The sequence below is a fragment of the Oryzias melastigma genome, linkage group LG21 (genome assembly GCF_002922805.2).
Source record: "Oryzias melastigma strain HK-1 linkage group LG21, ASM292280v2, whole genome shotgun sequence".
Taxonomy (NCBI): domain Eukaryota; kingdom Metazoa; phylum Chordata; class Actinopteri; order Beloniformes; family Adrianichthyidae; genus Oryzias; species Oryzias melastigma.
Genome location: NC_050532.1, coordinates 5,772,065 through 5,799,236, shown reverse-complemented (window position 1 = coordinate 5,799,236; position 27,172 = coordinate 5,772,065). Strand labels below are relative to the sequence as shown.

The 27,172-nt window shown below is 35.9% G+C and overlaps 1 protein-coding gene across 1 annotated transcript in view; it reads left to right on the top strand.

Annotated features, from left to right (window-relative positions):
* The window catches only part of nalcn (sodium leak channel, non-selective), a gene marked incomplete in the record, with an annotated part of 79,600 nt that overhangs the window by 14,832 nt on the left and 37,596 nt on the right, over positions 1-27,172 (top strand). The window contains 10 exon segments of the mRNA XM_024287321.2: positions 1,206-1,289; positions 2,079-2,218; positions 2,302-2,430; positions 4,331-4,482; positions 6,175-6,317; positions 6,441-6,545; positions 8,877-8,963; positions 23,356-23,487; positions 23,792-23,959; positions 25,713-25,904. Of these exon segments, the coding sequence (XP_024143089.1) occupies positions 1,206-1,289; positions 2,079-2,218; positions 2,302-2,430; positions 4,331-4,482; positions 6,175-6,317; positions 6,441-6,545; positions 8,877-8,963; positions 23,356-23,487; positions 23,792-23,959; positions 25,713-25,904 (1,332 nt within the window).

The following is a 27,172-nucleotide window of genomic DNA, read 5'->3' as shown; positions in this document are numbered from 1 at the left end:
CTTAAGAGCTTGTTACACAGTCTTTCTGTCTTTGTACATGGTAATTAAGGATACGGATTTCTACTGGCCTCTTAGCTTTTTTGTTTGCTTGCACTGCCGGCGCTCATGTTGAAAACAGGTTTCTTTAACGTACTGTAGTTGTTCTACTTGTAGTTGTCAGTCTCAGTTCAGGGTACGACTATTTTGCGCTCTACTGCTTATGTTGATGCATCACCATGCCTCTGTTGAGGTTTACTAAAACACATGGTATCATGAGAAAAAGTTTGTGCCTGATTTTCAGAAAGTGATGGAAATACTTGTCTATAATACGAAAAAAACTAATGTATTGAAATTGGATCTTTTATGCCTTCTAGTATATTTTGAAGTTCTAAACTACTTTTAACTCTGATGCTGCATTCATACCAGGCATGTGTTGTGCATGCAATAGGGATGTAAAATAAGAAATTTTTATGGATTTATCCTGATGAATGTGATTTTAATCAAAGTTTTGTATATGTGACGGATAAATAAAAGTATTTGAATTTGAATTTGAATTAGATACGTATCAAAAAATCGATCCGGCAGTGGGAGTAACAGCAGTATCGATTAGGGATGTAAAAAATAGATTTAAAAATTGATCGAGCAACTTCAGCATAATTTAAAAACCACAGATATAAACAAGATTATATTGGTTATAAGGTATGAAATCAATCAAGGAGTAAACAATAGATTTCTGGCAAACTGCAGTTTTTCTTTCTGTTTTTTTTTTTTTCTACCGTCTTTGTCTTTATGTACATGTGATACAAACAAAAAGACATCCAACATAAGCAATTATTAGTTTTTCCTTTATAATCTTATTATCAACAAACGGTTGGCACCCATACATCACTATCAAATCAGAATGCCAGATTGGTCAAAGAATTACTAGTTTAACTTTCAACATGTTTTTAATGGCCACTTGCTTTGTACGTAGAGCCTCAAAATTGATTAAAAAACATGTGCATTGACGCATGACCACCAGAGTTTTGAACGCGTAAGCTTGAAACGCGAATATATATATGCGTGTTTACATAGACTTCACGCTGGAAGTGGTCGCTTGAACTTGCATTGCAGAGTCCAGAGTGAACATAGCAGAACTTTTACCTGAAAATCAAGCATTAATGAATGTGAAAAGTTCAAGTCCTTGGGAGTTGTTGGTATTTTTCTCATGATTTCTTTCTTTTTAGGGGGACAACTCTTATGTGAAAGACCGCTGGTGTATGTTTGATGGATTCATGGTGTTTTTCATCTGGGTCTCCTTGGTGCTGCAGGTGAATTGCCCCATTATTTGTAGAGTTCTCCAATCAAATGATTGATGGTTCAGTACCTCATGGGAACTTGTTGCAAAGCTAGACTCAGAAATGCTGCAATTGTGAGTTTTTCTAATGTATTTAATGTTTATATTAAATACCCACTGCAATGAAAATAATCTTTTTTTGTGTTTTTAACGTGTTATTTTAGCATTTTTCACATGAGAGGACTTATGCAAAAGAAAGTGTGATTAAAGCTGCGTTTCTGAGTCGCGTTGGATCAGAAAACCAGATGCTAGAAAAAGCTCAGGCTAACGACGTAGTTACTGAAATCTGCTGGCCGGCTCACGCTCAGGTGTGCGAGAAATGGTGAGCCTTCAGTCCGAGATAGCCTGAGGCTCAGAAGTATATGACTGGATTGATCCAATAATGGTTGTTGTAATTTTTGTACAGCTAAAGCTAGCTTGAGGGGATAAGCTAGCGCCTGAGCAAACAAAACAGAGCTCTTTGCGACGGGGAAGGGGGTGGGGTTGCTCCGACTTAACAGTCCTGCCCACAACCCAGAATTGTATTTCTAATGAGCTACTGCTGCTGTGCATAAAATATGTCTTAAAGGCATTTTGACTTTGACTAAAATCTTCATAATCATAATAAAAAGATCACTGTGAATTATTTTACAAAAGAAAAAAAAATTTTGGAGTGGGACTTTTGACTGGTTTATGAAATATTTAAAAGAGAAACCAGATTACGTGTAAAATTGCATTTTTATTGTGTCAAAGTCCATGACATGTCCATCTCTGTTTGTTTCAGGTGTTTGAAATAGCAAAGCTTGTAGATCAGATGTCGCCTTGGGGAATGCTGAGGATACCTCGAGCGCTGATAATGATCCGGGCCTTCAGGATCTACTTCCGCTTCGAGCTGCCCCGTTCACGCATCACCAACATTCTAAAGTGCGACACAACATTTAATGCTGGTGCTACCATTACTTCATAGATGATCCTCTAATAATAAGGCTCCTTCTTCTGCTTTGTAGGCGGTCCGGAGAACAGATCTGGAGCGTCTCCATCTTCCTGCTCTTCTTTCTTTTGCTTTATGGAATTTTGGGCGTTCAAATGTTCGGCCCATTCAACCATCACTGCGTTACAAACGACACACAAAAAGAGTAAGGATGACCTTTCACAACTTCCTTATAACACCCGAGGCGTCGCCGGTGATGCTTAGACCCAAAATCTTTAGCGTAACTTTTCAACAGTTGATCATGTTTACGGTTGAGAAATTAGAGTGAATCAAAGAACAGAAACATTAGAGCTCTGGTGTTAAAGGGTTAATTGTTTAAATTAATGAAAACATCTACTTTTGGATTTTTGAACATTTTAAATTACCATATGAACTCTTAAATGTAAAAGTTAAATTCTTAAAATTGTTTAGCTAACACTACAGTCAGTGTAGAGAATGTGCAGATTTTTAAGAATTTTTTTCTTGTCCCAAATATTAGCTAAAATATAGGGAAATAAGAAATGTTCAGAAGAGGCTTTTATGGTGAAAGCTGCTGCCAGCAGTTTCATTAATTTAATTAAAATTTCCACACATTGTTCAGTTTGTGTCAGCACATTAATCTTTCTTTACTCTTGCATGCCTAAGCAGTGTGCATCTTCCTACACACACAGATTAGTAGACTCCACAGGTTGAGATGCATTTAGTTTTGCTGAGCTCATAAAAAGTTTGATCAATATTTAACAGTGCTTTATCTTACCATTATTTTTTTTTAAATGCTTTTCTTGAAATGAAAATGTTTATCATGTGTTGCTGTTTTTTGGCATCCCTTTTCCACCAGGAATAGAAATATCCTTTCATAAAAAATGCTGATGTTTAATTTTTTTTTAAAGTCTGATAAAATGAGGTTTATCTGAGCTCACCACAATGTCTCTGATTGCCCTTTTGTGATAGGCCAATAAATTATCCCCTTCGAATTATGTAGCCCTTAATAAACAATCTGGATGAGTGTCTGGGCAGGCAATTTGAAGGCATTAGATTTCATTAGTGAAATTAAACTGCTCTTGGTAACACCTGTGGTTAGAAGACAAGGATACAGATTAGAAACATTTAACCTTATGTTACTTCTATTCTTTTTATTCTGAGTAATGCTTTCTCTAAGACACCACATTCCAAATGATCACGCAAACAATATTTTTCCATGATTTTTCTAAATTCACAATGCAAATGACAGTCAACATAATTTTGAAGTCACTAACTATTATACTATATTTAATGTTTTTGAACAAACCCCCTAAAAATTATATTTTGTCAAAAATAAAAACCTTCACATTAGGGGTGTGCCAAAATAATGAAACTGCAATATATCACAATATTTAGATTCTCAATGGGTTCTCACCAAGTATTGATCTCTTATTTTCATTTGAAGAGGCTGTAAAACGTTTAATATTTTTCATTCTTTGGTGAGACGTTCCTTTGGAAGTAGATAGGGAGTGCGCGTTTCAAGACTGTTTCTGTTGTTTACAACAATTTTGCACTAAGTAGTGGCACTGCTGTTAATATTTGCTATTGTTAACTCTGATAATTCACAGATAATTCAAGTTCACATGAGTCATGTATAGCATCGTATCGGGAGGTACCTAGTGATTCCCAGCTCTACTTCAAATGCACTTTTTCCACATTCTTACCTACAACAGAGTTCTACAACATTTTAATTGATTCTAAAGAACAGAAAACTGCCATTTGTTGAATTTGCTGCATAAGGAGGTCATATTTACTCAAATCAAAAACTATTCCAAACATAAACATCTTATTAGGTCAAGTTACATTTGAACACAAGACCCTTATTTTGTCACAATTCTTGCTTTCTTCTAACTTCTGAGTTTTTGGAGAGTTTCTGCTCAAGTTTTTTCCAGGACGTCAGAATAGAGCCCTAAGACTCAATACAATCAACCAGTTTAACTGAAAAACAAACAATTTGATCTTCTTCACACTTAAATACAATTTGCATAATAATGTGGAACATCCAGTAGAAATAACCATTTTTAATCTTTTTACTGTTTTAATAGCCATGTAACATGGAACAGTTTGGCTATCCCTGACACACACTGCTCCCCTGATGGTGAGGGTTACCAGTGTCCTCATGGCTTCAAGTGCATGGATCTGGAGGAGCTGGGGCTCAGCCGGCAGGAGCTCGGTTACAGCGGCTTTAATGAACTAGGTAAACTTTTTCTTTTACATTTTTCAGGCACATTTAAATAGAACCAGTGAAGAGTTGATGCTATATGTATTTCTGGAGAGAAAAAAAAACTTTTGAAATAACTTTTCTGGAAATTTTCAACAATACTTTTCAACAAAACAAACAACATCTAGCTGTCAAATGTCATGACTGAAAAAAAGAGAATTGTCACCTTTCTTAAGACAATTTGGCAGCATATCTTGACTTGGCATTGCAGGCTCTTGCCGAATCCTAACTAAGCCACCACACTTTTTACTTGAATTTAAACCAGGGGTGTCAAACTCAGTTTGGTTTGGGGGTCAGACCGGTGACATAATAGCAAAATGACCTAAGGTCAACTTGTTATCTCTAGCTTTGTTTTTGTTTTGTTTTTTCTCTCAGTTGGAAAAAATGCCTCAACTAAATAATAACTAATAATTATCACTTATTATTACCCAATCATTCAAGAAGTCCAATGACTTTCAATAAAAATGAATTTCACTTTTAAAAAATAGTAATTTCAATTTTATACAGACTAAATATTTTACATCTGACATTGAGGCAATCCTGATAGTAAACTCAATAGGGGGCTACGGAAAAAAAATTAAACACCTTGCCTAAAATACAAAGCTGAATATGGCCGTTAAAGATGCTAGAGCAGTTAGCTTAAAATGTTAAAGTTGAAAGCTTACTAAAATATTAGCTAAATGTCAAATTAGCCAAAAAGCTGGAAATATGTCTTATGCTAAAATGTAAGCTTAACTCCAAATTTGCCTAAAGAAATGGAAACCTGTCTAAACTCGCCAAAAACAGCTGGCATAATACTAAAATGTTTGCTTAACTCCAAATTAGCCAAAAAAAACTAGAAACGTCTAAATTAGAAAAAAAAAAAAAAAAAACAGCTGACATAATCTTAAAATGTTAGCTTAACTCCAAATTTGACCAAAAAAACTAGAAATGTTTCAAAATTAGCCAAAGTGTGCCAGCATGTTGTTCAAATAAAAGCTGCATGCTAGATTTAACCTAAAAACCCAGTGGTTTTTGAACATAAAAACGTTTGAATGGTGTCTCTAGCTAAAAGTATATGCGGAAGTTCCCTAAGTTTCAAAGTGCGCAAAGTTTTGAAGGATTTAAGCAATTTCTCATTCATTTCCTATGGGGCATATTTGCCTCAAAAACTATGAAGTTTATGAATACCTAAAGTACAAGCAGTAATGTACTCAACAAGCTGAACGTTTTGATTTAAAGTTTTCTGGCATCAAAATTGCTGAATGTGTGTGAGTTTTTACGTGTCTATAAATGTACGGAACAGAGCAAAACAAAAACTTTACAAACGCAAAAATATTTTTTGAAAGCAAAAAAAAGTTTGCAAGCGCAAAAAATGTTTTTTGAAAGCAAAAAAAAAGTTCTTGAAAGCAAATCTTAAATATTTTCATTTGCAAATTATTAAGTTTTATACTTAACACTTTAAATTTTGTTTGCAATTTAGAAAATGTTGTTCTCAAAACTGTGACTGTTGCTTTCAATATGGTGGGACAAAAGTCACTCCCTAAAAAAAGACTTAACGCACAAATGCTCAAAATGTGATATGTAATACCACACTCTGTTAGCTACACCAAGAAAAATCAGTTTTATGCACATGCATGTGAGGAAAGTTTCAGTAAATGATCTGCATCTTCCTGTGTTTTTCTTCAGGTACAAGTATCTTCACTGTGTACGAGGCTGCATCTCAGGAGGGCTGGGTGTTTCTCATGTACAGAGCCATTGACAGTTTCCCTCGCTGGCGCTCATACTTCTACTTCATCACTCTGATTTTCTTTTTGGCGTGGCTTGTTAAGGTACAGGTTTCTGTCTCTTCTCACCTTTCATTTATTTGCAGAATACTCACCAGCTGATGAATAAAAATATATGATTCTTCAGCAGAAATGACTCCTCACAGCATTGTTTGTTTTCTCCCTCAGAATGTGTTCATTGCCGTTATCATTGAGACATTTGCTGAGATCAGAGTGCAGTTTCAACAGATGTGGGGGTCGAGGAGCAGCACCACATCTACAGCTACAACACAGGTCGGATGCACCGTTCTGCATGCAGGGGTTTAAACAAAAATGAAATGACTGCTCTTCTCATCTTTATTTACACAGAAGTTTGTATCATCAGCTTTTTCAAAGAGTAATTTAAATGTCTTTTTTTTTAAGATACACCAATTTAGGGCATTTTAAGGACATTTTCATAAAAAAAAAAAAAAAAAAAAAAAAAAAAAAAAAAAAACTTTCTTTTTAGGGTGGTTTTGTGATTAGTGCTGTCATGCGATACATTTTTTGTGCAATTAATTGGTTGTAACCTGTAATTAATTAATCAAATGAATCAATTTTAATCGCAAGGATTTTAAAACTTACATTTTATAGTTTCCTTTAGTCTATTTGGTGAATTTGATTATTTTAAATATTGGAATGAAGCAGAAAAAAATAGAGAAGAGATTTTAAGAAGGAAGAAGTGAAACACAGTGGAGGATTTTAACTATTTAGACTTTGGTCTTTGTTGTTTTTTTAAATAAAGTTTTGCTTCATCATCTTGACAAAAATGAGCGGTGACCCTGATTATCATGATGAACACCTTTCTCAAAAAAGGAGCCAAAGCGGAGTGCACTTTGTGCGCGCTTCGAGGTGAAGCTGTTACCATGACACCGGGTATTAAACAGTCTGCTTTTGTAAAAGAAACAAATTAAACTTAAAACTATACCAAGACTAATGTTCTAATAATCTATTAATATTTATATTTTTCCTAAATGACCATGGTATGAGATGGATAAAATACTCCTCCAGGTTTGGATAACACAGGAGTAACCATCCAATGCAAAAATGAAATTAACATGATTTAAAAAATAACACGCTAAAATATCTTTAATAATTGATCACAATTAATGCAATAACTTGACAGCTCTATTTGTTTGATATTTATCACTTTATATATAGACCAAAGTTTATCCTATAAAGATTCACACTCAGTTATAAGAGCAAGCTTTGACACTCCAATCACCTTAAACACATTAGCAATTAGAGATGTTTATTATTGATTTGAGATTATGACCTGACATTTTGAAGATAAGAGACCTGAGAGTTATTTTTTATGATGAAAAGTCTCAAGAACACTTTACTTTTATTTTTTTCCAATCCACAAACACAACAATCAAACGCTTAATGCCAAAGTGATGTCGTCAGTAAGCTTGTTGTTGTCATGTATACCAAAAGTCTGTTGTAAAAGCTGCTGTTTATTGGATGCATCACAACATTTATGACTTCTTTAAACATCCAGTTTGCTTGAGTGCTGTAGAAATAGCTTTTTAAGCGGGATAAAGTTTTTATTGCTGACATTTACTCAGATGTGACCAATGTACCTTAGCAAATAGTACAACATAAGAACTTTGTTGCTTTTGTCTCAATCTCAACAGACTGTTATAACCTTGGAGGGCTATTAGTTTATATTTCTTAAACAGAATTAATCGTGGGCCTATTTTTTTAACAGTGTTTTTTTATCTTGGATGAAGGGAAACAAATAGACATAATACCTAAATGTCAATCAAAGAGACTCATAATCTGTTTTTCATCCTCCCCAGAGTTGAAGCTTGGGTTTAAAACGGCCCTCAGAGACACAACCCATGCCACATTCTGTACTCCTTGAACTCACCTCATTGTCTTTCACTCATTAAGGCTTAAATGGAGCTTAATTAAAGATTAGGCTATGAAATCTTTTACCCTTATTGGAGGAGAAAGTTTGACTTTCTTTGTGTCTTTGTGTCATTTTTATGTGGTTGTCTGGATGCATGAACTTGATATTCTGTCCAGTCTTTGACAAAGTAGAAATGAAGTATTGTTTGCAACCCTGACATGGATAATATAAAGTATATTTGAGGCTTCACTCTTAATAAATACTGTTCAGGACTTGGTTGCTTTATAGTTAAAATTGGTTCAGTTGTGACCTTATAAAAAGGAATATATTTCTATAATTGGCCTTTTAACTACTGATTTTCTTTATTGTCCTCTTTTAGAGGTATTTTGGGTCGTGAAATATTAAAGTTTAAACTTGTAAAAGTGTCAAAAGCTGCTGGTGTATTCTAAGGATACATTAACATTTGCAATAATTTGTGTATTAAAAAAGACTTTGCTGTTTTCCTTTCTGGTGTTCAGTCCTTAGGCTTACATTCTGTGTTTAGCAGCCTGTTAGTGTGTGTGGGCACCAATCTGGGTATTCTTTGCCTGAAGCTGCTTTTTTTCTGTGGTCACAGATGTTTTCTGATGATGTAGCCATAGGGTTATTTTTTGTGTTTTTCTTTCTGGTACTTTGAATGATATGTGTGTTTGTGTGCGTTCTCCCACTGACGCGCTGCCCCTGTGCCACAGATGTTCCATGAAGACGCCGCTGGGGGATGGCAGCTTGTAGCTGTGGACGTCAACAAACCACATGGTCGAGCGCCTGCTTGCCTTCAGGTAAACAAACCAAGAAACGAATATGATGGTGTGAAGTGCTGTTTTCCCTGTCTGATGGGCAAATGTATAATTCCACCTCTGTGCACTAAGAAAGAAGCAGTGAACATCTAGCTCACTGTAACACCTCGTTGTTTTCATATGTGTATAGTATTAGTATACAGTGATGAAAGGGGTGAACTTTAGAAGACAAAAGCTTTGTAGCATCGACCCCAATGGTGTAATCCAAATAGTTTTTTTAATGTTTAGCTGAGTAAATTTGGAATCCACGTCTCCAAGAGGATGGACAACTGTCCACATTCCCTTGAGGAGTTTTTACTGCCCTGAGCCGTGAAGAAGCAAAGACACCCCGCTCAAAGGGATAGAGGGGAAGCAAGTGTGCTAGGGTGAAATGAAAAAATGCGAAGATGCTGTATTCTCACATAAGCTCTCAGAGTATGAAGAAAAAAATGTGGATGGAGGGATAACCAGAGGGATAAACAGGTCTGCCTTCCTACTGAGCCCTGAGCGTTACATCAAACAGTAAAAGGTTTCTTTCTCTGACGCATCCTCTTGTACCGTAAAGCTACTATTAACTGTTTGTGTGTTAGCAAGACTATGTCTGTCAAAAAAAGAAGCAAATGACTAATACAGCAGCATAGGTCATGTGTAGAACTTCAGGGGTCCTTAGGAAATTATTTTTAAAAGGCTTTCTTTAAAACGGCTACACTGGTGTTTAAAGTGCTCTTTGTAATTTATCAGTTGTATCACAATTAGAGACTTTTGTAAATGTGATAAAGTAGTGAATTAGTGGTTGGTTCTAAATCTGAAGGGAGTAATCAACATGTGCCGTATGTCTTAGCCACATGCACCCATATTGAGGTTGACCCTTTTAAATGCTGTGGGCTTTTGGTATGTCCTTGTCTGTAAAGGATCGTAAATAGGTTTGTCTGCATCTTAAACTACATTCACTCCAGACATGTGAACCCACGTTCTTGAACGTCTATTTAGCTGTTTCTGTTCACACTGGACAAGCAGGGTGGGGCTACTTCTTCTTATTATTTTTCTAATGTTTACTAGCAAATGTCCACCACCTACAGTTGGAGCAGACTGTCAAAATGTCAAAGTGGTACAAATCTCGTGAATCTTTCTCCAGGCTTTTTCTATCACAGCTCTATTCCGATATCACCACTGCATTTACTAGAGGTGAAAATAAAGAATGGTGCTGTCCATTTGGTGAAAATTTAAATCACTATAAATAGCAAACTAACAAAAAAAAGTAAAAACATTCAGAAATAACTTACAATAAGTTACTCAGGTCCTGTCTCATAATGTAACAATAATAAAAAAGCATAAAACATACTTTTTTATCTTAATGGTTGTGAATTTCTTTGAAATATTCAGGATATTTTTTGAGACGCATCCTACCCTCTTCATGTAGGTATGACATACCACAAATCTATTACTTTTGGTTTTTAAACCAACATAAGTACAATACTATTTCAATTTGGCCTATTTTCTTTGTGCAATATTTTTTAGTAAATCATTTTTTTGAGGTAATGCTAAAATATGTTTTAAAAAGCTATTTAAACTGCTGTTTGTTAAATACACATTCTTTTTAGATATATTGGAAATGTTTTAGTATTTCTTTACATTAAGGTTTGCATTATAGTTGGAAGTGTCTGGATAGCTCAGTTGGTTGGGTGTAGGACCTGGATTCGGTTCCCAGGGCGGAAAATGAGCTAAAATCCAGTGAGGGTTCTTAGATAAGATCCTTTGCGCTGCTGCCTAACTGGGTCTCCCTTGAAAATACAGGATTGTGTCAGGAGGGGCATCCGGTGCAAAAACTCTGCCTCACCACCTGTGCGAATCAATTAAAGCTAATTCACTGTCGTGATCCCTGGCGGGACAGGCCGAAGGGTGAACGACAGCAGAGTTTGCATTATAGTTGGTGATGGGACAGTTGTTAAGGAGAACTTTTTGAACTGGCACTTCATGTCATAAACGTTGCTGGCCCCTAGTATAGTTAATCAACCTTGTGTATTTAAGTGTCTGGTTTTCAGTTCTTTAGTGTTGAAACCCGCTCTGATCTGTCACTGGGTTGTTTCGCCATGGTTTTGGTCAATTTATTAAACATTTTAAGTTCCTGCCATCAAGCCTGGTGTCCTGCTTTTGGGTTCTACAACAACACGCCCTGGCAGTTTATTTATTTACCAATTTAAATTGCATAAAGATTTAAATAGTAAAATAGTAAGTTGCTAAATGAAAAACTAACAAGAAAAAAAAAACATTTTTTTGTTGAAAACAATTATGCTAATTTCTAAAATGTAAAATCTCTCCATGCATTTCAAACCCAATAATGCAATTTCTAAGTGAAAATGACTGAAAGTGACAATATTTTACATCTGAAATTGACTTTGCATGCAATAATCTAAATAAATAGTAATAACTGTCACGACCCTCCACTCAGCTAATGTTCAGTCCCTGTAAAATCACTTGAGAAAAGCCTTTTTTTTCTTCACTTGTTCGTCTGGTTTGAGGGCAGCTGTGCCGAGTGAACAGGCAGGTAGAGTGAAGATAGGCAGTGCAGATCAAGTCTGGAGGACCATCTGGAAGTTGTGGGGAGTGAAGTTGTGGGGAGTGAAGTGTGAGTTTCTGTTCCGCTCTGTCTAGCTCCAGAGTAATTGGCCCTCAAATGATTAAAGTGTTTCAGGGCTGGCAGGTGGGTGCTTTCCACAGACAGGTTCCCTGCACTTGTCCTTCCTTTTGCTAAACCATCCATACTTATCTGATGGGTTTTCTTTTCTTTTTTTTAAACCACCTAAACGTTTCTGGTGCGATGTGCGTGTTTCTAGCTGTGAAGCCAGACAGTCTGCTTGTCGATGCCTGTATTTGTGCGTGTTTTGCAGTCTGGATCTGTCCGTGTCCAACTAGCCGCAGCATTTGGAGATAACACATAATTGATTAACCACCTGCTCTCTTTGGAGCAGAGAGGAAGTGGCAGCTTCCACTCCGGAGGGGCTTCAAACCAAAATAGCCCTCAAAGCAGGAAGCTCCACCACCTTTCTTTTCCACTCTGACAGTTTCTTAGTTGTTGTTTTTGCTGTCATTCTTTTTTTTAAATCTACACAGGGAACCTATAATTTTTGCGTAGCTTTATTTTGTACTTTCTCTCAGTTTGAGATTATAGGTGTGATTTATAAATCACTTTTTAAAAGTATTACTGCTGCCAAAAAAAAAAGCTAAAGAAAATATGTGTTTTTACATTTGTTTTGTCATGTTCACCAGTCATGTATTTTACTGCATCACATCACTAGGAGCATTTTTTTTCCAGTGGAAAATTTGCTGTAAAGGAAAACTACTACTTTTTTTATCATTTAGTTCAGAGGTTATTCAAACTTTTTACAAATAGGACTAAAATTGGAGCAGTGAAAATGTGACGGCCAACCATTCAGCTTGCATTCTTTGAACCTTCATAATAACATCAAATGCAAATTACTATTTACTGAAATGCTTATTGCAAGAAGATACTTTTGATTTCGTCACAAAAAAGGGGAATACATCTAAATAAATGTTTACCAAAATTACTGTGAATTCTATATTTGAGGACTAGAGTTAAAATAAAGGAAAATCTGAAAAAAACCTTTTTGTCATTATTAATGAACTGTTACATATTATTCACTTTTAAATGTATGTCATGTGAACAGAAAAAAACAAATAAACCACTGTGGGTTTTGATCACAGAAACAGAATATTCTGTTCTTTTCGTTTGGTCTTAAAGGCTCTGAAGGTAACCACTGATTGTTGCCACAGCTTTACAATGGCTCATAATGTCATTTAGTTAGTTACAAACAATAAATCGCACACACAGTTTCTTAGAAAGTCTTGGAGGATCGCATATTATTGATTTTATTAGCATGCAAGTCGGTGAAAATGTGAACACAGACTGCGTTTGGCCTATGGGCCACACTTTGGACATGCCTCGTTTAGATTCTTGAAACTCATAACATTTTTTATTTTTTTTTTTATTTTGGTTAATTAGATTTAGCCATTAGTACTTGTAACAGGAACATGTAGGGGATATCTCTTATTTTAAGTGTCCAAATGATACATTTTTACCTTGTTCTTTTACTGATCATCTACAATGTTCAGCTATATACAGGTGGTGGTTTTGTTTTGTTCAATGGTTGAAGAGTGGTAGAAGAAGGTTAATGAAGTTTCCTTACGGATTTAGTCTTCTCATTAACCCTCAATTTCCCCTATGACATACACGCACTGCTGACAGTCTTTGTATAAACCCCTCAACTGCCTCCTACTGAAATAAAGGATGTCCTTAAAATTAAAACAAAAAATCCCCAAATAAAAAAGAAGAACTGGTGTGCAGTTTAAGAATAAATAACCATCTTGCATCATTAAAAATAGCAAACAGCGGATGCGTCTTAGTCTGTCGTCTGCCTCTAGAGATACAAAAACAGAGGCTGATATCCCACTAACTCACTGGGGGGTTACTGAGGTCAAGTGAATTGAACCGTTTTTACTTATCCCTCATAAGCCAGAGGTTATTGATTTTCTGGAACCTTCCTTTTCTATTTAACACTGATCTTTACTCCCTGGATCTCTCCAATTTTCCGCATTCAGACAACCTCTCAAGGTTACGGTCATTTCCCACTCTGTGTGCGGGGCCACTTAAGGAGAGGAAATGTGGCTAGCAAGAAGAAAAAAGGGTGGGGAAAAAAACACAAAATCCATATAAAATATAGAGATTTTGAAAAGCAAACTGCGATATATAAATGAGTATGTATGTTGTTAAATGGGGAGAAAATAGTCAACAAAATTACATTTTTGTACTTATAATTATAAATATATTAAAAAATCTAATTCAGTTGTTGTGCTTTGGAACTAGATAAGTCATAAAGTGTGCTCTAAAAGGGTAGAAATGGCAAAGTACATTAGATATTATTAAGACATTGAGGGTTCAGAAAGACAAACCATAAAGTTACATTAAGACCTTCTTTGCAGCCAGATTCATGACTCAGCTCCATGGAGTCCAATCTGTGATAAGTTAAGAGGTGCCTTCATTTTATCTTATGATCCCGGGGTTTAATGCTCTCACTGCATTAGCCAAAATATTTTTTTTAGTTAAAGAGACTTTCTTGGGTTTAACCCTAGATCTGGGACAAAATATTGGTATGGTGAACTATCGAGATATTTCAACTCATGAACGATAACCGATCCCCTCTTTCCCTAAATCTAAAAAGAAGAATACAAAAAAGGTCAGCCTGCATTTTAGTTCTTAGTTGGAGTTTTGTTTGTTTGTTGCCTTAAAATGTAAGTAATTATCATAAAGACGCATATATACTTATTAATTTTATTTTAATGTTGGAAAGGGTGTTAAAGTAACATATTGTGTGTTGAATTATTAAAAAAAAAGGTTTAAAAAAATACAAATATATATTTATTTAGAAAATAGCTATATATCCTAGATTACCAAGGTAATATAATGTTTAGTATTATGTTGTTATAAAGTTTGTTATATTGATTCGCAATACTATTGATAGCGTGAATAACGCTGAGATTCCAAACTCTATTTAACCCACTGACTGCCACCCCCCCACCCCCCCACCCGTAGAAAATGACTTTAACATAATGAAATCAATCCAGGTGCCATTTTTCGCAATACGGACACACGCCGCCATGTTGGAGGCAGACGATGTCAATATAAGAAGAGATCGGTCCAAGTCAGTTTGAGTCAATGTTTCTATGGCAACCACTCTCACCAATCAGGACTAATTTTGCTGGAATCTGTCAAACGTTTCAAACGTTCAATGTGAGGCCACATACTTCAAATAAATGTTTGATGGGCAAGTTTATAACTTCAATAACCTCAAATAAAAAAAAAATGTGTTTGATTTTTTTTATAAAGGATAGCAGAGCAGGATTGGTTAATCTGGCAAATAGAATGACTGAGTAATAGCTTTTTATTTCTCCGTAGAAGTCTATGGGATTTTGGCTTCTTGGAGCTAGCTGGTACTTCCTGTTTGGAACACAATTGGGGAGGGGTCACAGTCCAGTTTAACCATGGCTTTCTAAAGAAATTAATAAGCGAAAAAGAGTTTCTTTTAATTGAAAAAGCAAAAAACAAGGATGTGGTTTACTGATCTTCTCAGCTTTATTTGTTTTGTAACCAGCGCTTAGACTGAGCAGTTTGCTCTAGTGAAACAGTCTGTCATCCCACTCAGTTTCTCCTTAATCTCAGTAAACAGGAGAGAGAAAACTGTCTCTGCAGGAGGTGCCAGAACATAGCCCATGCAGTCTGCTGGTGACAATTCCTGTGTGAGCGCTGCTCCGTTGTGCCCACTACTTGCACATGTGCTATACTCATCTTGTGTTGCAGCAGAGAGAGCGTTTGTGCCCCTCCACAATCTGTGCAAGCAGACAAAGCACGAGGAAGCAGCCAGTCTGCTTCTCTGATTTGCAACAGTTCCGCTGGACCTGTTTCAGGAAAGATGCGTCGATCCCCTTCATCCAAGGAATCAAGATGCCTAATGACATCGGATCACTTTTTATGAACACAATTGAAAGTTGCCTTGGGAGACCGAGTTTTATGTAACACTAAATAGACTGTCATATGGTATTACGATTGTTTTAAGTGGCTTAGCATAAATTGGTGATTTAAAATGCAAGCAGCGAATCTGAAAGTCTTCTTAAAATTACATTAGCATCAAGAGCATAGTAAGCAGGGCTTAGTCATTCATTCTGTTGCTTTTTTTTTCATTTGTTGCTGTAACAAAACAAAACCAAAAAGCCTCCTGAAGACACTTTAGGTTAACAAGCTTTGTCATCAACAGAATGACGCTACGGTTGTTTGGTTAAATGCCAAACTGCAACTTAGTGAGTTTCTGCTTCTGCTTGTGAAACTTCAGCATGCACATTTGTGTGATTGTTTCTTCTTTGTGCACCTGGTGTTTGGCAGAATAAATAAATAGCATCTATTAAAAAGGTGAGAAAGAGTTGCAAAGACATATCTTCGTCACAACTGCCCTTATGGCTGTCTGCTATTGAAAAATTGAGAAATCTGGAATTGCAACACATTCACACTCTCAGCTCGTCACATATTGACGTTGTGGCTAAGGGCCTCTCCGCGTCACTTTTTGGGTGTGTCCAACATGTCGTTTTTTGACGTGCTGGCTGTTCATATTAAATCACGGGTCTCCAACCTGTGTGTCGTGAAATGGTAGTGGTTAAGTACCATGTACCTAACCCTAATCCTGTACCGGTTCGCATCCAGTGCCACTTCTGGTACCCACTAGGGTTAGAGTACCAGTACCGAGCTAGGACCAGTCCGCGTGGGTTACCTCATCTGGTACCTCATACCAAGGGTTGCGGACCCTTGATTTTGCAAACAGCCAGCATGTCAAAAAACAATGAGTGAGGGACACCCAAAGCGTCAAAAAGTGATGTCCTTAACCAAACGTTGATAGAGAGAATGTGTTGGTAGAGGTCATGCAGATGCCCCATACATAATTTTAAGATCATAGACCACTTGATGAGACAGTAGAGGCAAAAATGGTCATTCGCATATTTTTTAAGAACATGCTGCAGCAACAAGTCATAGCAAACACTTAAAAACCATGTATGAAAGAAGTAGGTGAGACACAGGCATGCTATAACTTACATTATCCTTACAAATGCTTTGTTATACACTTACCACATACACAACTATAGTATGTTCCATTTGCATGCATGAACCTCAAGGGAGCTGAAAGTCACACATGCACTCACCTTAAAGCAGACACACCAGACATGCTACGTGCTCTAATAGTACTTGCTTGCACGTGCATTTAGCCCATACGGAAAATGCAGGGATTAACTTCTTCTTTTTCTACCGTTTACTAGCGCATGTCCACCAACTACAGTCGGAAGAGGGTTGTTGCAAAACGTCAAAGTGGTGCAAATCTTATGAATCTCGCTCCAGGCTTTTTCTCACACAGCTATGAAAGAAAGTATGGATTTCTCCTCCACGATCACTTTTCAAACGGTTGCCACTTTGCTGAATTTCGTAACTAACAAATATATCAATAGTCACCAATCAGCTACGTTAGCACAGAGCTGCTAGCGCTCAGAAAAAACGTCAGTTTTCTAACTTTAAAAAGATCATGCAAAAGCAAGTCATTACCTACATTTAAATGTAAACTTCTGTGCGTCAGAGCACACCCACATGAAGAAAAGTGCCTCTCCACCGTGGCACAGGGCAACACGGCTTAACTACCGGTGGAGGGATACAGAACTCAAAGTCCCTTTGCTCTACCCGTAGAAAAACTATTTTGGACACCCGTTTCCCATCAAATGGGAAGAATTTGGATTGGGCCTAACTTTCAACATGCCCATGGTTTGTATTTGTAGCTCAAATAACTTGCAACATGACAGTTTTGAACGTTGAAGCCCAAAACACACATTTACACACATTTACATAGACTTTTCATTGGAAGTGAAATGCACGTTGCTGAGGAGAGTGTAACTATAATTGAAGATTCGGACCCAACTGCCTACAGCCCTCCACTGTGGAGAGAAAATTGACTCATCTGGATGGTGTGTGCGTAATTCTAGATTTGTAACTCGTACAATAGATTTTGTTCCTAACTTTATGTACTTGCAGTGTTTTCACATGGACAAAAAAACACATTTTTAAAATAATGCAAAATACAATTTACATATTTTACAACAGCTTGAAACTAACTACACACACAAATATTTAAAAATTACGCTCAAATCGCTTGTAACGCACACATAAAACCGCGCTTACACACAATTCTGATGTAAGACACTTTTCAGGTCTCTATGATTTATGTCTAAGTGATGCGTTTAAATGCTGCTAGAATGCTGGGTCATCACAGTTTTCTTATCAGGCACATTGAACATAGATTGTGAATATTATCTGGTGAAACTTGACATTTTCCCACTTTTTTAAACATATATGCCGATAATTAATATAAAAAAGCCTAAATGTCAATTTTTTAAACACTCAACACTTAAGTTTCTCTATCCTCTGCGCTCTTTTGCTGCTGCGCTTTCCCTGCAGCGTCTTCATCACGGGACTTATGGTGCGAGGTCCTCCTTGACACTCAGAGAACGGACTGAGTCGATCGGTACAACACCCGGCTCTCTGGGACGAGTAGGCAGCGCCAGGTCCTTCTCCACACCCAAGGGGCGGAGTAGGACGTAGTGCTGATCGGCTCAGTCTCAAATTCAATTTGTGTGTAAATGTAGTTCTGGCCGTGTGTATCAGGTAATTTGTTCATCAGTTTTAAAGATGTGTATGTGTTCTTAGTTTCAAGCTGTTGTAATTTTAATGTTTACGTTTTTTTTTGTTTTTTTTTATAATTTTTGTACATCTGAAAATACAATTGCAAGTACATAAAGTTACACACAAAATGTATCGTATGGGTTACAAATCAAGACTAACTCACACACAAATCAGATGAGTCAATTTTCTCGCCATGCACCACCACCTGAAAACCTGTAGCCCCTGTATGGGTCAACCCCACCCCACCCCCACCCCCAACTAGTTAGTGCATGTGACTAAGGCATAAGCTAGGAAACATCAAACTGCAGGAGGGGAGCATCTTGCCCTGCATGTGATATGCCGAAATTGTTAGTGACATTTTGAGCTCACAAAGGTCTGTAGGTCTTTGGATGCTCACGTGAAGCTGGTTAATTTTCAGCTCATCTTTTTTTTAAAGGCATGAAAAAAACAGTAAGGTGTGCAAAAGATTAGAAGGTTATCATGCACCGAGCAGAATGGGGAAGCTGTATTTGCATATTGAAGAGGTTGTGCCACCATTTTTCAGCTGGCTCTCCATGTTGTCTTGGCAATGTGATGGCTAAAAATGACAAAACATTAAAAACCGGGAGCTTGGAAGAATGACAGCAATTCTGTACAAACGAGAAGACATTTTCAGGCTCGATCCATCTCACACACTTACGTGTACACCTCACTCCATTCAGCCAAAAGCCCCATGGGGTAGAGCATCTGGATGCTGTAAATGTCAAACTGCTTTGTCACGTCCACTCTCAGTCAGAGAGCCTAACCCCTGTGTGCTCTGAAATAACACTCATCCATGTGAAGAGCAGCACTATCAACCTATGAGTCATTCTAGGGGGAAATATCTGTTTTAAGAATGTGCCTTTGTGTCAAAAATGTATTATTTCACAGCAATTTTTAGTCAAAAGAAATACACCATATGAAAATATCTTATTTTGAAGTTTTTTTGGTTACAATCATCTAATAAACAGTGAACACATGTGAATGCAAAACAACATTTTGCTGGATGGAGATTGATAAGCAGATGAGCAGATTTCAAAGTGGAAATCAAGTCGACAATAATTAATATTTTTTTATTTTTATTTCATTTAATAACAATACAATTAAGAACAACTATTCTTTAGTGTCCCAAAGGTAATATATTATGATATTTCGGGATATGGTTTACTCTTAAAAGGCTTAACAGTAGCATGATATAGACTCTTTAACCTTTTTCCAAAAAATGTTTTAATTGTTTTAATGATTGAATCCCACAGAAAGCCAGTAATGCATTTTAAACCTAAAGAAAAACGTTATTAACCCTACACAGGTTCATTCTTTTGTTTTTTTTTTTGGTTTTCTTTTTGTAGTTTTGTCTTTATTATTAAAAACAATACTAGTTTGCTAATGATGAAAATATCTTTGTTTTGCCTGAGGCTTGTTTTTGATTTTTCATGTGCAGTGTATTAAAAAGTTGCTGTTTTTTTTAAGTTAGATTATCTTTTAATTATGTTTTTTTTAACAATTAACAATTCATGCAACTATTATAACTCCACTGATGAGAACCTGTCACAGTTTCATTAGCACTTATACAATTTTGGTTGGCTTTGTTTAACGTAAAATTTCAGATATCCTTATCCATCTATTTTTGAAACCTGTTTAATCCCTGCTGATCGAGTCACAGCCTAATTAAGTCAGAATAGACAATATTAAAAAGACTAAATGAAAAAATAAGTTTTTGTATCTGAGGTATTTGAGAAAACTTTTATCATTCCATCATTAAAAGACAGTCAGTATTGTCTTTTTTTGTGTGTTAATTAAAGGTGACTTAGCCAAAATTACTGAAGTTCAGTACAAAAAAAAAAAAAAAAACGAACACCAGGAGAAAGCAAGAAACTGAAAATAAAAAGAACTGCTATGTTAACTATGTATGGATAAAAGGCTACATTAACATTTTTTTATTTGTTTGTGCCTATGCCAAAGTTCTTTTTTTTTCTGTCAAGCTATGTTATGTATTAAATTTTCCCAAACAGTTGCTTTAAAAAAAATCAAATAATGATGGCTATTGTTTTTGTTTTAAAAATGCTTCATTTACATTTGTAATGATATTTTTCTAATGTAGTTCAGACTTTCTGATGGTTACAAAAATTGATGTGGTGTATACGTGATATTTTCTGTGAATTCTGGCCCAAAATATTACTAAGAATTTTATTTTATTGTGAAGAAAAGAAAATTCTGTTATCATTATTTTAATAAATATTTTTTGATTTAATAATTAGAAATCCCGTAGAGGTAAAAATAATTTCAAAGGAGATATAGAAGTCTAAAAGATGGTAAAGAAATACATTTATTTGAGACATTTAAAACACTAATGTTGGTTGTCATTGATGTTGGTGCACTTTAACATTACCAAATAGAAAATCATGTTTTTTTTTTTATTTTTTTTTTTTTTTTGAATTGATAAAATGAACATGATAAACACAAGTATAACAGTAAATGACCATATTTAAAGTTTGAAAAGGACTTTGAAGTTTGACAACTTTTCAAATCCAAACCATTTTTTCAATTCAGTTCAAACTACAATTTATAGAAACATTATCTTAATAGAATTACAAAACATAAACATTTACGGCGAAAACAGTCGATATGGTCAAACGAGACCATAATTGATTATCTTTGCATATCATTTAAAGTAACTGCGGTAAAGAAGTAAATCTATTAGTTCAACTTTTTCTCAGCTTGCAGTATAAGCAGGTGAAGCAAGTTATCCACATAAACGGGTATATCATTTTGTTTTATTCAACTCATTTGAGCATTAAACTAAACCGCAGATCATTTCTTCCAGACTTGAGTTTGTTTTATTCTAAGCACATGGATGTGTAGGAGGGTGGATGGCAGCCGTCCTGTTTTCCTGGGAGGAATTTGATCTTTCTAAAACTCCCTTTAACCACTCTTCATCTGTCTTCAAATAATCTTCTTTTTTTAATGATTTCCCATTTTTCACGCGAGTCTGTTTTTAGGATGTGTGATTCTCTCCCCCCATAAGCTGTTCATTCTGTCACGTTAAGTGGAGATTAAGGTTGCAATCACAACTGTCACGTTGTTTTCTAAAAGAATAAATAGTTACTCCCGTTTGTCTAAAAGAGAAGCGTGTTTTTGTCTCAGGCTGGATAATGAGTGTGTCTCTGCACTCATGAATTTTTCTCTCATCTGATGTTGCTGAAGGCAGTGCTGTTGCTATTCCCGCAGGAAATGGTGCACCTTTGTTGCATCTGCCTTGCTTGTTCTTCATTTTTGAATACTCACTGATTCGTCTGTGTGCTCGGGTGTTTAGCACAATAGCTAATAATTGCTGATTGCTCTAAATTTCATGCAGTTTTGGGTCTTTTCTTCTTTACCCTCCATGGATAAATTTAGAGTCCTTAAAAAATGGAACTATGTCTATCATAACACCTGTATAGAAAAGGTTCTATCTACAATTAATGTACTTTTAAAAGGAACATTTTTGACACATTTTTTCCTTTGGTTATTTTCTTATTTTTAAATCTAAGTTTTTTTTGTTTGTTTATTTATTTATATATTTATTTTAACAAAAGCAGGAATGACCCCACGTCAGTGTTTTAGGGTCACAAACTGTAGTTTTTTATTTATATCCTAATACCTTAAAACAGAGGAAATACCAATAATTAAAATGCTAATATTTCAAGATAACCCTTTTTTGCTACCCCTGCTTTTCTCTTGTCAAAAACAAGATGTTTGGAGTCAAAGAAAAAGTGTAAATTATTTAACTTGACATGGTGTGATGTGCTGACTGTGTTCTTCTTTTATACTTTTTGAGGTTTAACCCTTTACATTCACAGGAAATGAATGGTCTAATATTCTTTAAGAAATTCAAAAAGATGCTTCTGTTCCTCAGCCAAAAAACACAACAATCGAACTTGGTGAAAGTCTTTCAAGAAAAGCAATTTAACCTTAAAACTAACCCCTAACAACATATTTTAAAGAAGTGGATATTACTATCACATTACTAAACCACTTTGATTTTATTTAAAGTTCCTGATTGGATAAACAATTCATTTGATTCAATAAACAGTCTGTATAGTTTTCAAATTATCACCTAAATCAGGTTTATTTGGTTTTAATTTAAAATAAATCACACAATTCATCATTTAAGCTTAGTAAAAGTGGATCATTTATGAAGAAAATGATGAATTATCGATATAAATTAACTAGAATCATTGTTTAGCCTGAAAATAAAGGCAGGAAGCACTTTTAACAACAAAATTGATTCATTAAGTTGATAAATTCATATTGATCACCTAATTAAGAATGAGTTAGAGCTTAATTTTTCGTTTATTAAATTCCCCTCTAATTCTGAAGAAAATCTCAGAAGGTGGAATTTGGTTGATTGACTTGTGGCTAAAATTAGTCAAATGATCACATTGTTCATTTAAGGATAATAACTTTTAAAGAGATTTTTCTAATCTTATCAATAGTTAATCTTCTATTTTTCCTAAAAGACCCACTCCAATGAAAATACTGTTTTTGGTGTTTTTAACATATTCTTGGGGCATTTTTTTTTTTTTTTAACGATGAAGGACATATATAAAGAATATTTTACTTAAAATAGTATTTCTGTGTATTTTTTATTCATATCATTGTGTACCAGGAGCAGACAAAAAAATGACTGACCCTGCTGCACTTCAGTCCGATACATCCACTTGTAGACGACTAGATCGTTGTACGTCTTCGTTCTCTTCATCCAAACTGGCATCTGGCTCAAAAATGTACGGATGGATAGCTCTGATATTGCTTGCCACCAGCATTGTTGGGGATGATGGGAAATGAAGGCAGGCTTACTCTGTCCCAACAGTCCCGCCCACAACTCAAAGGGAAATTTCTAATGAAATATGCCGCTCTGCAGAAACTAAGTCCTAGAAAACGACACAAGTTTTTTAAATTTTGACAAAAAAACAGCATAATCATGAAAAAAGATCACCGGGAATGCTTTTAAAACATGTCAAAAGATGATTGGAGTGGGACTTGAAAATATCTTGCTTCCGTTTAAGTCAAACCGAATACATTTTACAGCTAAACTTTGCTCTGTTTCCACAGCAACTGATGCGATCCTCAGTCTTCCATATGTTCATACTGAGCATGGTCGCTGTTGATGTCATTGTAGCAGCAAGCAACTACTATAAAGGTGAAAACTATCGGAGGCACTATGATGAGTTCTACCTGGCTGAGGTGAGTCCTTTTACTTCCACTTCTCAGAATTGTGAAAACTCTTCTATTATTTTAGCGTTTTTACGGTGGTGCTGTCCTTGAAGCTACAAATGTAAACTCACATTCAATGAACTCAATTCAGTTTAAAATCTGCATATCTGTTGTAGATAATAGATTTATACGAATGTTCACGATTGTGATCTTGCTAAAAAAAAAGTTTGAGATGTTTTTTAATTGAAAAAATGTGCTCACATTCACATATGCACACTATAGAGGTGACTGAATGCAAAAGCTTTCATTTCTTCTTTCTTTTAATCCTTTTCAGGTTGCTTTTACAGTGCTTTTTGACTTAGAAGCACTTCTGAAAATTTGGTGTCTGGGCTTCACCGGCTACATCAGCTCTTCATTGCACAAATTTGAATCTCTGCTGGTGGTGGGCACCACGCTGCACATCTACCCTGACCTGTACCACTCCCAGTTCACGTACTTTCAGGTATGGATGCAGAAAGAAACTGAAAAAAAATATATTTTTTTATGCACTTGAGATGCACAAGTTAACAGTAGAAAAAAAACATTGTGAAGCCCCTCCATGCTTGTCCCGTGTGAACACCATGAGCTAAATGGGTTTCACGTGCCCGGTGTGATCAACCCTAACCCTTATGGGCCAAAACCCAACTTGTCCGTCCCGGACCGTAACCCTGTACTGAACAGTAGCTTATGCTATCGTCACCATTGTCTTAACGGACTGTCTGCATGCAAAAAAATAGACAAACCTGTACCCGTGTTTGCACAAAATAGCAAATTCGTGCAGACCTTGAAATCTTGCAGGCTGTACAAGGGGTCTGTAAGTTCTGTTCAAGCTATAAGTATGTGTACCTTACTGTACAGGTTTGCCCTTTGGTCACCCACAGATAACCTGTAGGGAATACATGCCTCACTAACTTGAATTAAAATCTGCATCATTCACAAAATATTAGTTTGAAAAAACAATTTTTCTGTCTTGATGGTTTAACAACATCAGTAGTAATATATTAACATAAATAAATTAAAGAAAACTTTTTTTTAGAATTCTTTAAAGCCACTTTGCTCTTAAAGTCTAGGTCTCTACCTTGAATTCATGAGAAAGCTGTGGTCCAATATCACCTTCTATATTTTACAGGTTTACAAAGTTCAAAATAAAAATCAACTGTACAAAGTAATGCCTTTTTGCACTAATAGCATCATAGTGCAAATACAAGGCTCCTGTTGCCAAGCAGAACCTGCACTTTGACCCTAAATACTTAACAAGCTGAGCTGTGAGAAGCGATTTTCCCTGTGGGATCAATGAAGTATTCACATGAGCAATTCTGACAGTGCTCTTAGGAGAATGTACTTTATAACCCAAACCACAGTAGAGCAGCAAGGCTAATCTTTTTAGGCTTAAACTTAAGAGTTGACTTGTTAGGATGTTCTTTATTCTATGGTTATCTTATTAATTGTTCATATGTTGCGCTAGATCTTACATTGTCCCATTAAAGCATTTTTTTGTTTGTTTCGATCAAAGCTTTTTCACCAATGAGTGGCATTCAGAAGCCTACATAAATGATAAACCTAACTTGCTAATCCCATTCAAAAACATCCTTCATCATCCATTTTAGCTGATATCTTCCAAAGTAAAACCCAGTTTAAACGTGCGACCTTTAAGTCACGAGTAATTAACCTTAAAGCTTGGCGCTGAAACCAGAAGGGTCTCGGCCATATGTGAACGAGCGTGACTCAGAAATATTTGAATTTGTATTTTCTTTTTGATTTTATTCACACACAAATACGTGACATTTAATTATTAAAGGTTAGACTTATTATGTGTGGTTCTCAATCAAATGTCATTTGCTTTTGTGGTCTTCTCAAAGCTTTAGATAATACACACATATGAAGAAAATGTACATTTTCTCCTTTAGCAAAAATGTTTCAAATATTGGATTTTATCTATGTGCACTTGGCATGATGGCACAGAATTAATCTTTTTGGTTTCAACTTTGTTTTGTCTCACAAAAAGTCAGAGCCAGATAACACAGTTATCTGTTATATATATATATATCCAAGGTGTTTCAAAATACCAATAAAGTTTTTTATGAAATGACCAGCAATTGTTTCCATTATTATTTTCAGTGAGGACAAACATTATAATTATGCATGTTAATAAATGCTTAATATTCCATAAGCCCCAGAAAAGAAGATACAGAATTGTTTATGGTTCTGTCCCTCAGGTGCTGCGTGTGGTACGTTTAATTAAGATTTCACCGGCTTTGGAGGACTTTGTCTACAAGATATTTGGTCCAGGCAAAAAACTGGGCAGCCTGGTGGTCTTCACAGCCAGCCTTCTCATCGTCATGTCAGCCATCAGTCTGCAGATGTTCTGCTTTGTCGAGGAACTCGACCGTTTTACAACATTTCCCAGGGTAAGCACTTCTCATTCTATGTCTACCTTTGACCTGCAAACGGGGACCAATAAACCTTTTCAATATTTCTTGACATTTGAGTTTAACAAAAGTTATGAGGGATTTTTTTAAAAGATCCCTTGTTGTATTGTTTTTACTTTTAGTAAACAACACATAGGAGACATTCTATTTTGCATGGGGGACATGTTTTTGTTTTTCACTGTACCTAAAAAACAAAACAAAAAGAAGACAAACTGTGTTCTTAGGAGATCAATTTATTCTGTTAAGTAGCAACATCTGAGGGACTTTGAGACATTTTCTTTCATTTCTAAGTCATGAAACCCTAAATGAACTCCACTTGAAAATGTGAGTCTGTAAGTGCACCCCAGTGTGCTTGGGCAACGCTTTGAATGCAGATGGACTCCACAACAGACCGAAGAGAGGACGTTAGCCCAAGAGAGTATTAAACCTTCGCATGGTGTGTTTCAGGCTGGGAACAAAAACAGCTCACAGCATGAAATCAGAAAAGTGCAAACTAGAGGTAGAAAAACATCTTCTCAGTAAATGTAGCTTAGTAGGAATATGTAATAGTCAGAATGATCGGACAGACTAACAGTCTAGCAGGTAGGGGTGTAACGATGAATCAACTCAATCAATTAATCTATTCGTGTTCCTGCGATTTAACTAGATTAGGTCACACTGGTTGAATTTTTTGCTATAGATGTCCTGGATCAATCGATTTAGGTCAGAGAATTGGATCGTTCATAATGAACCAAGATTTACTATGAATCACATCGACGAATTATGATATAAATCAAGTTGTTGTTAAAGCACTGTTAAACCCTTTTAGTTAGTTCTCATGGTTTCAGAGAGTGACTGTAGAAAGCCATAGCTGTGGAACAGTTTTCAGAGATCTACAGAAGGCTTTACAGAAGATATTGACTAAAGATAATGTTGTGGAATATGATTCATTCTTGAGAGTTTAGTGAAACAGCAAACCAAACAAATGCTGTTGACATTTTTTATATTTCTAACTCGGTCAAATCACATTTACTGGGCTATTTGGCCTCTAAAGCCTTGTTTCCACAGAGTAGTCTGGTCCGGTAAGGAGTGGTATGGTACGGTCTGGTTAATTCTGAGCTTTTCCACTCAGTTAAGCCTCACTTCCACTGGGGGGGTGGCTACAGCGGCTCCGCCTTAACCATTCCGTTCCTTTTTTCTATGAACCTACAACCGATGGGAGCCCCCAAGAGTTATGAGTTGGTACTGTTTAATGGGTCCATTTTACA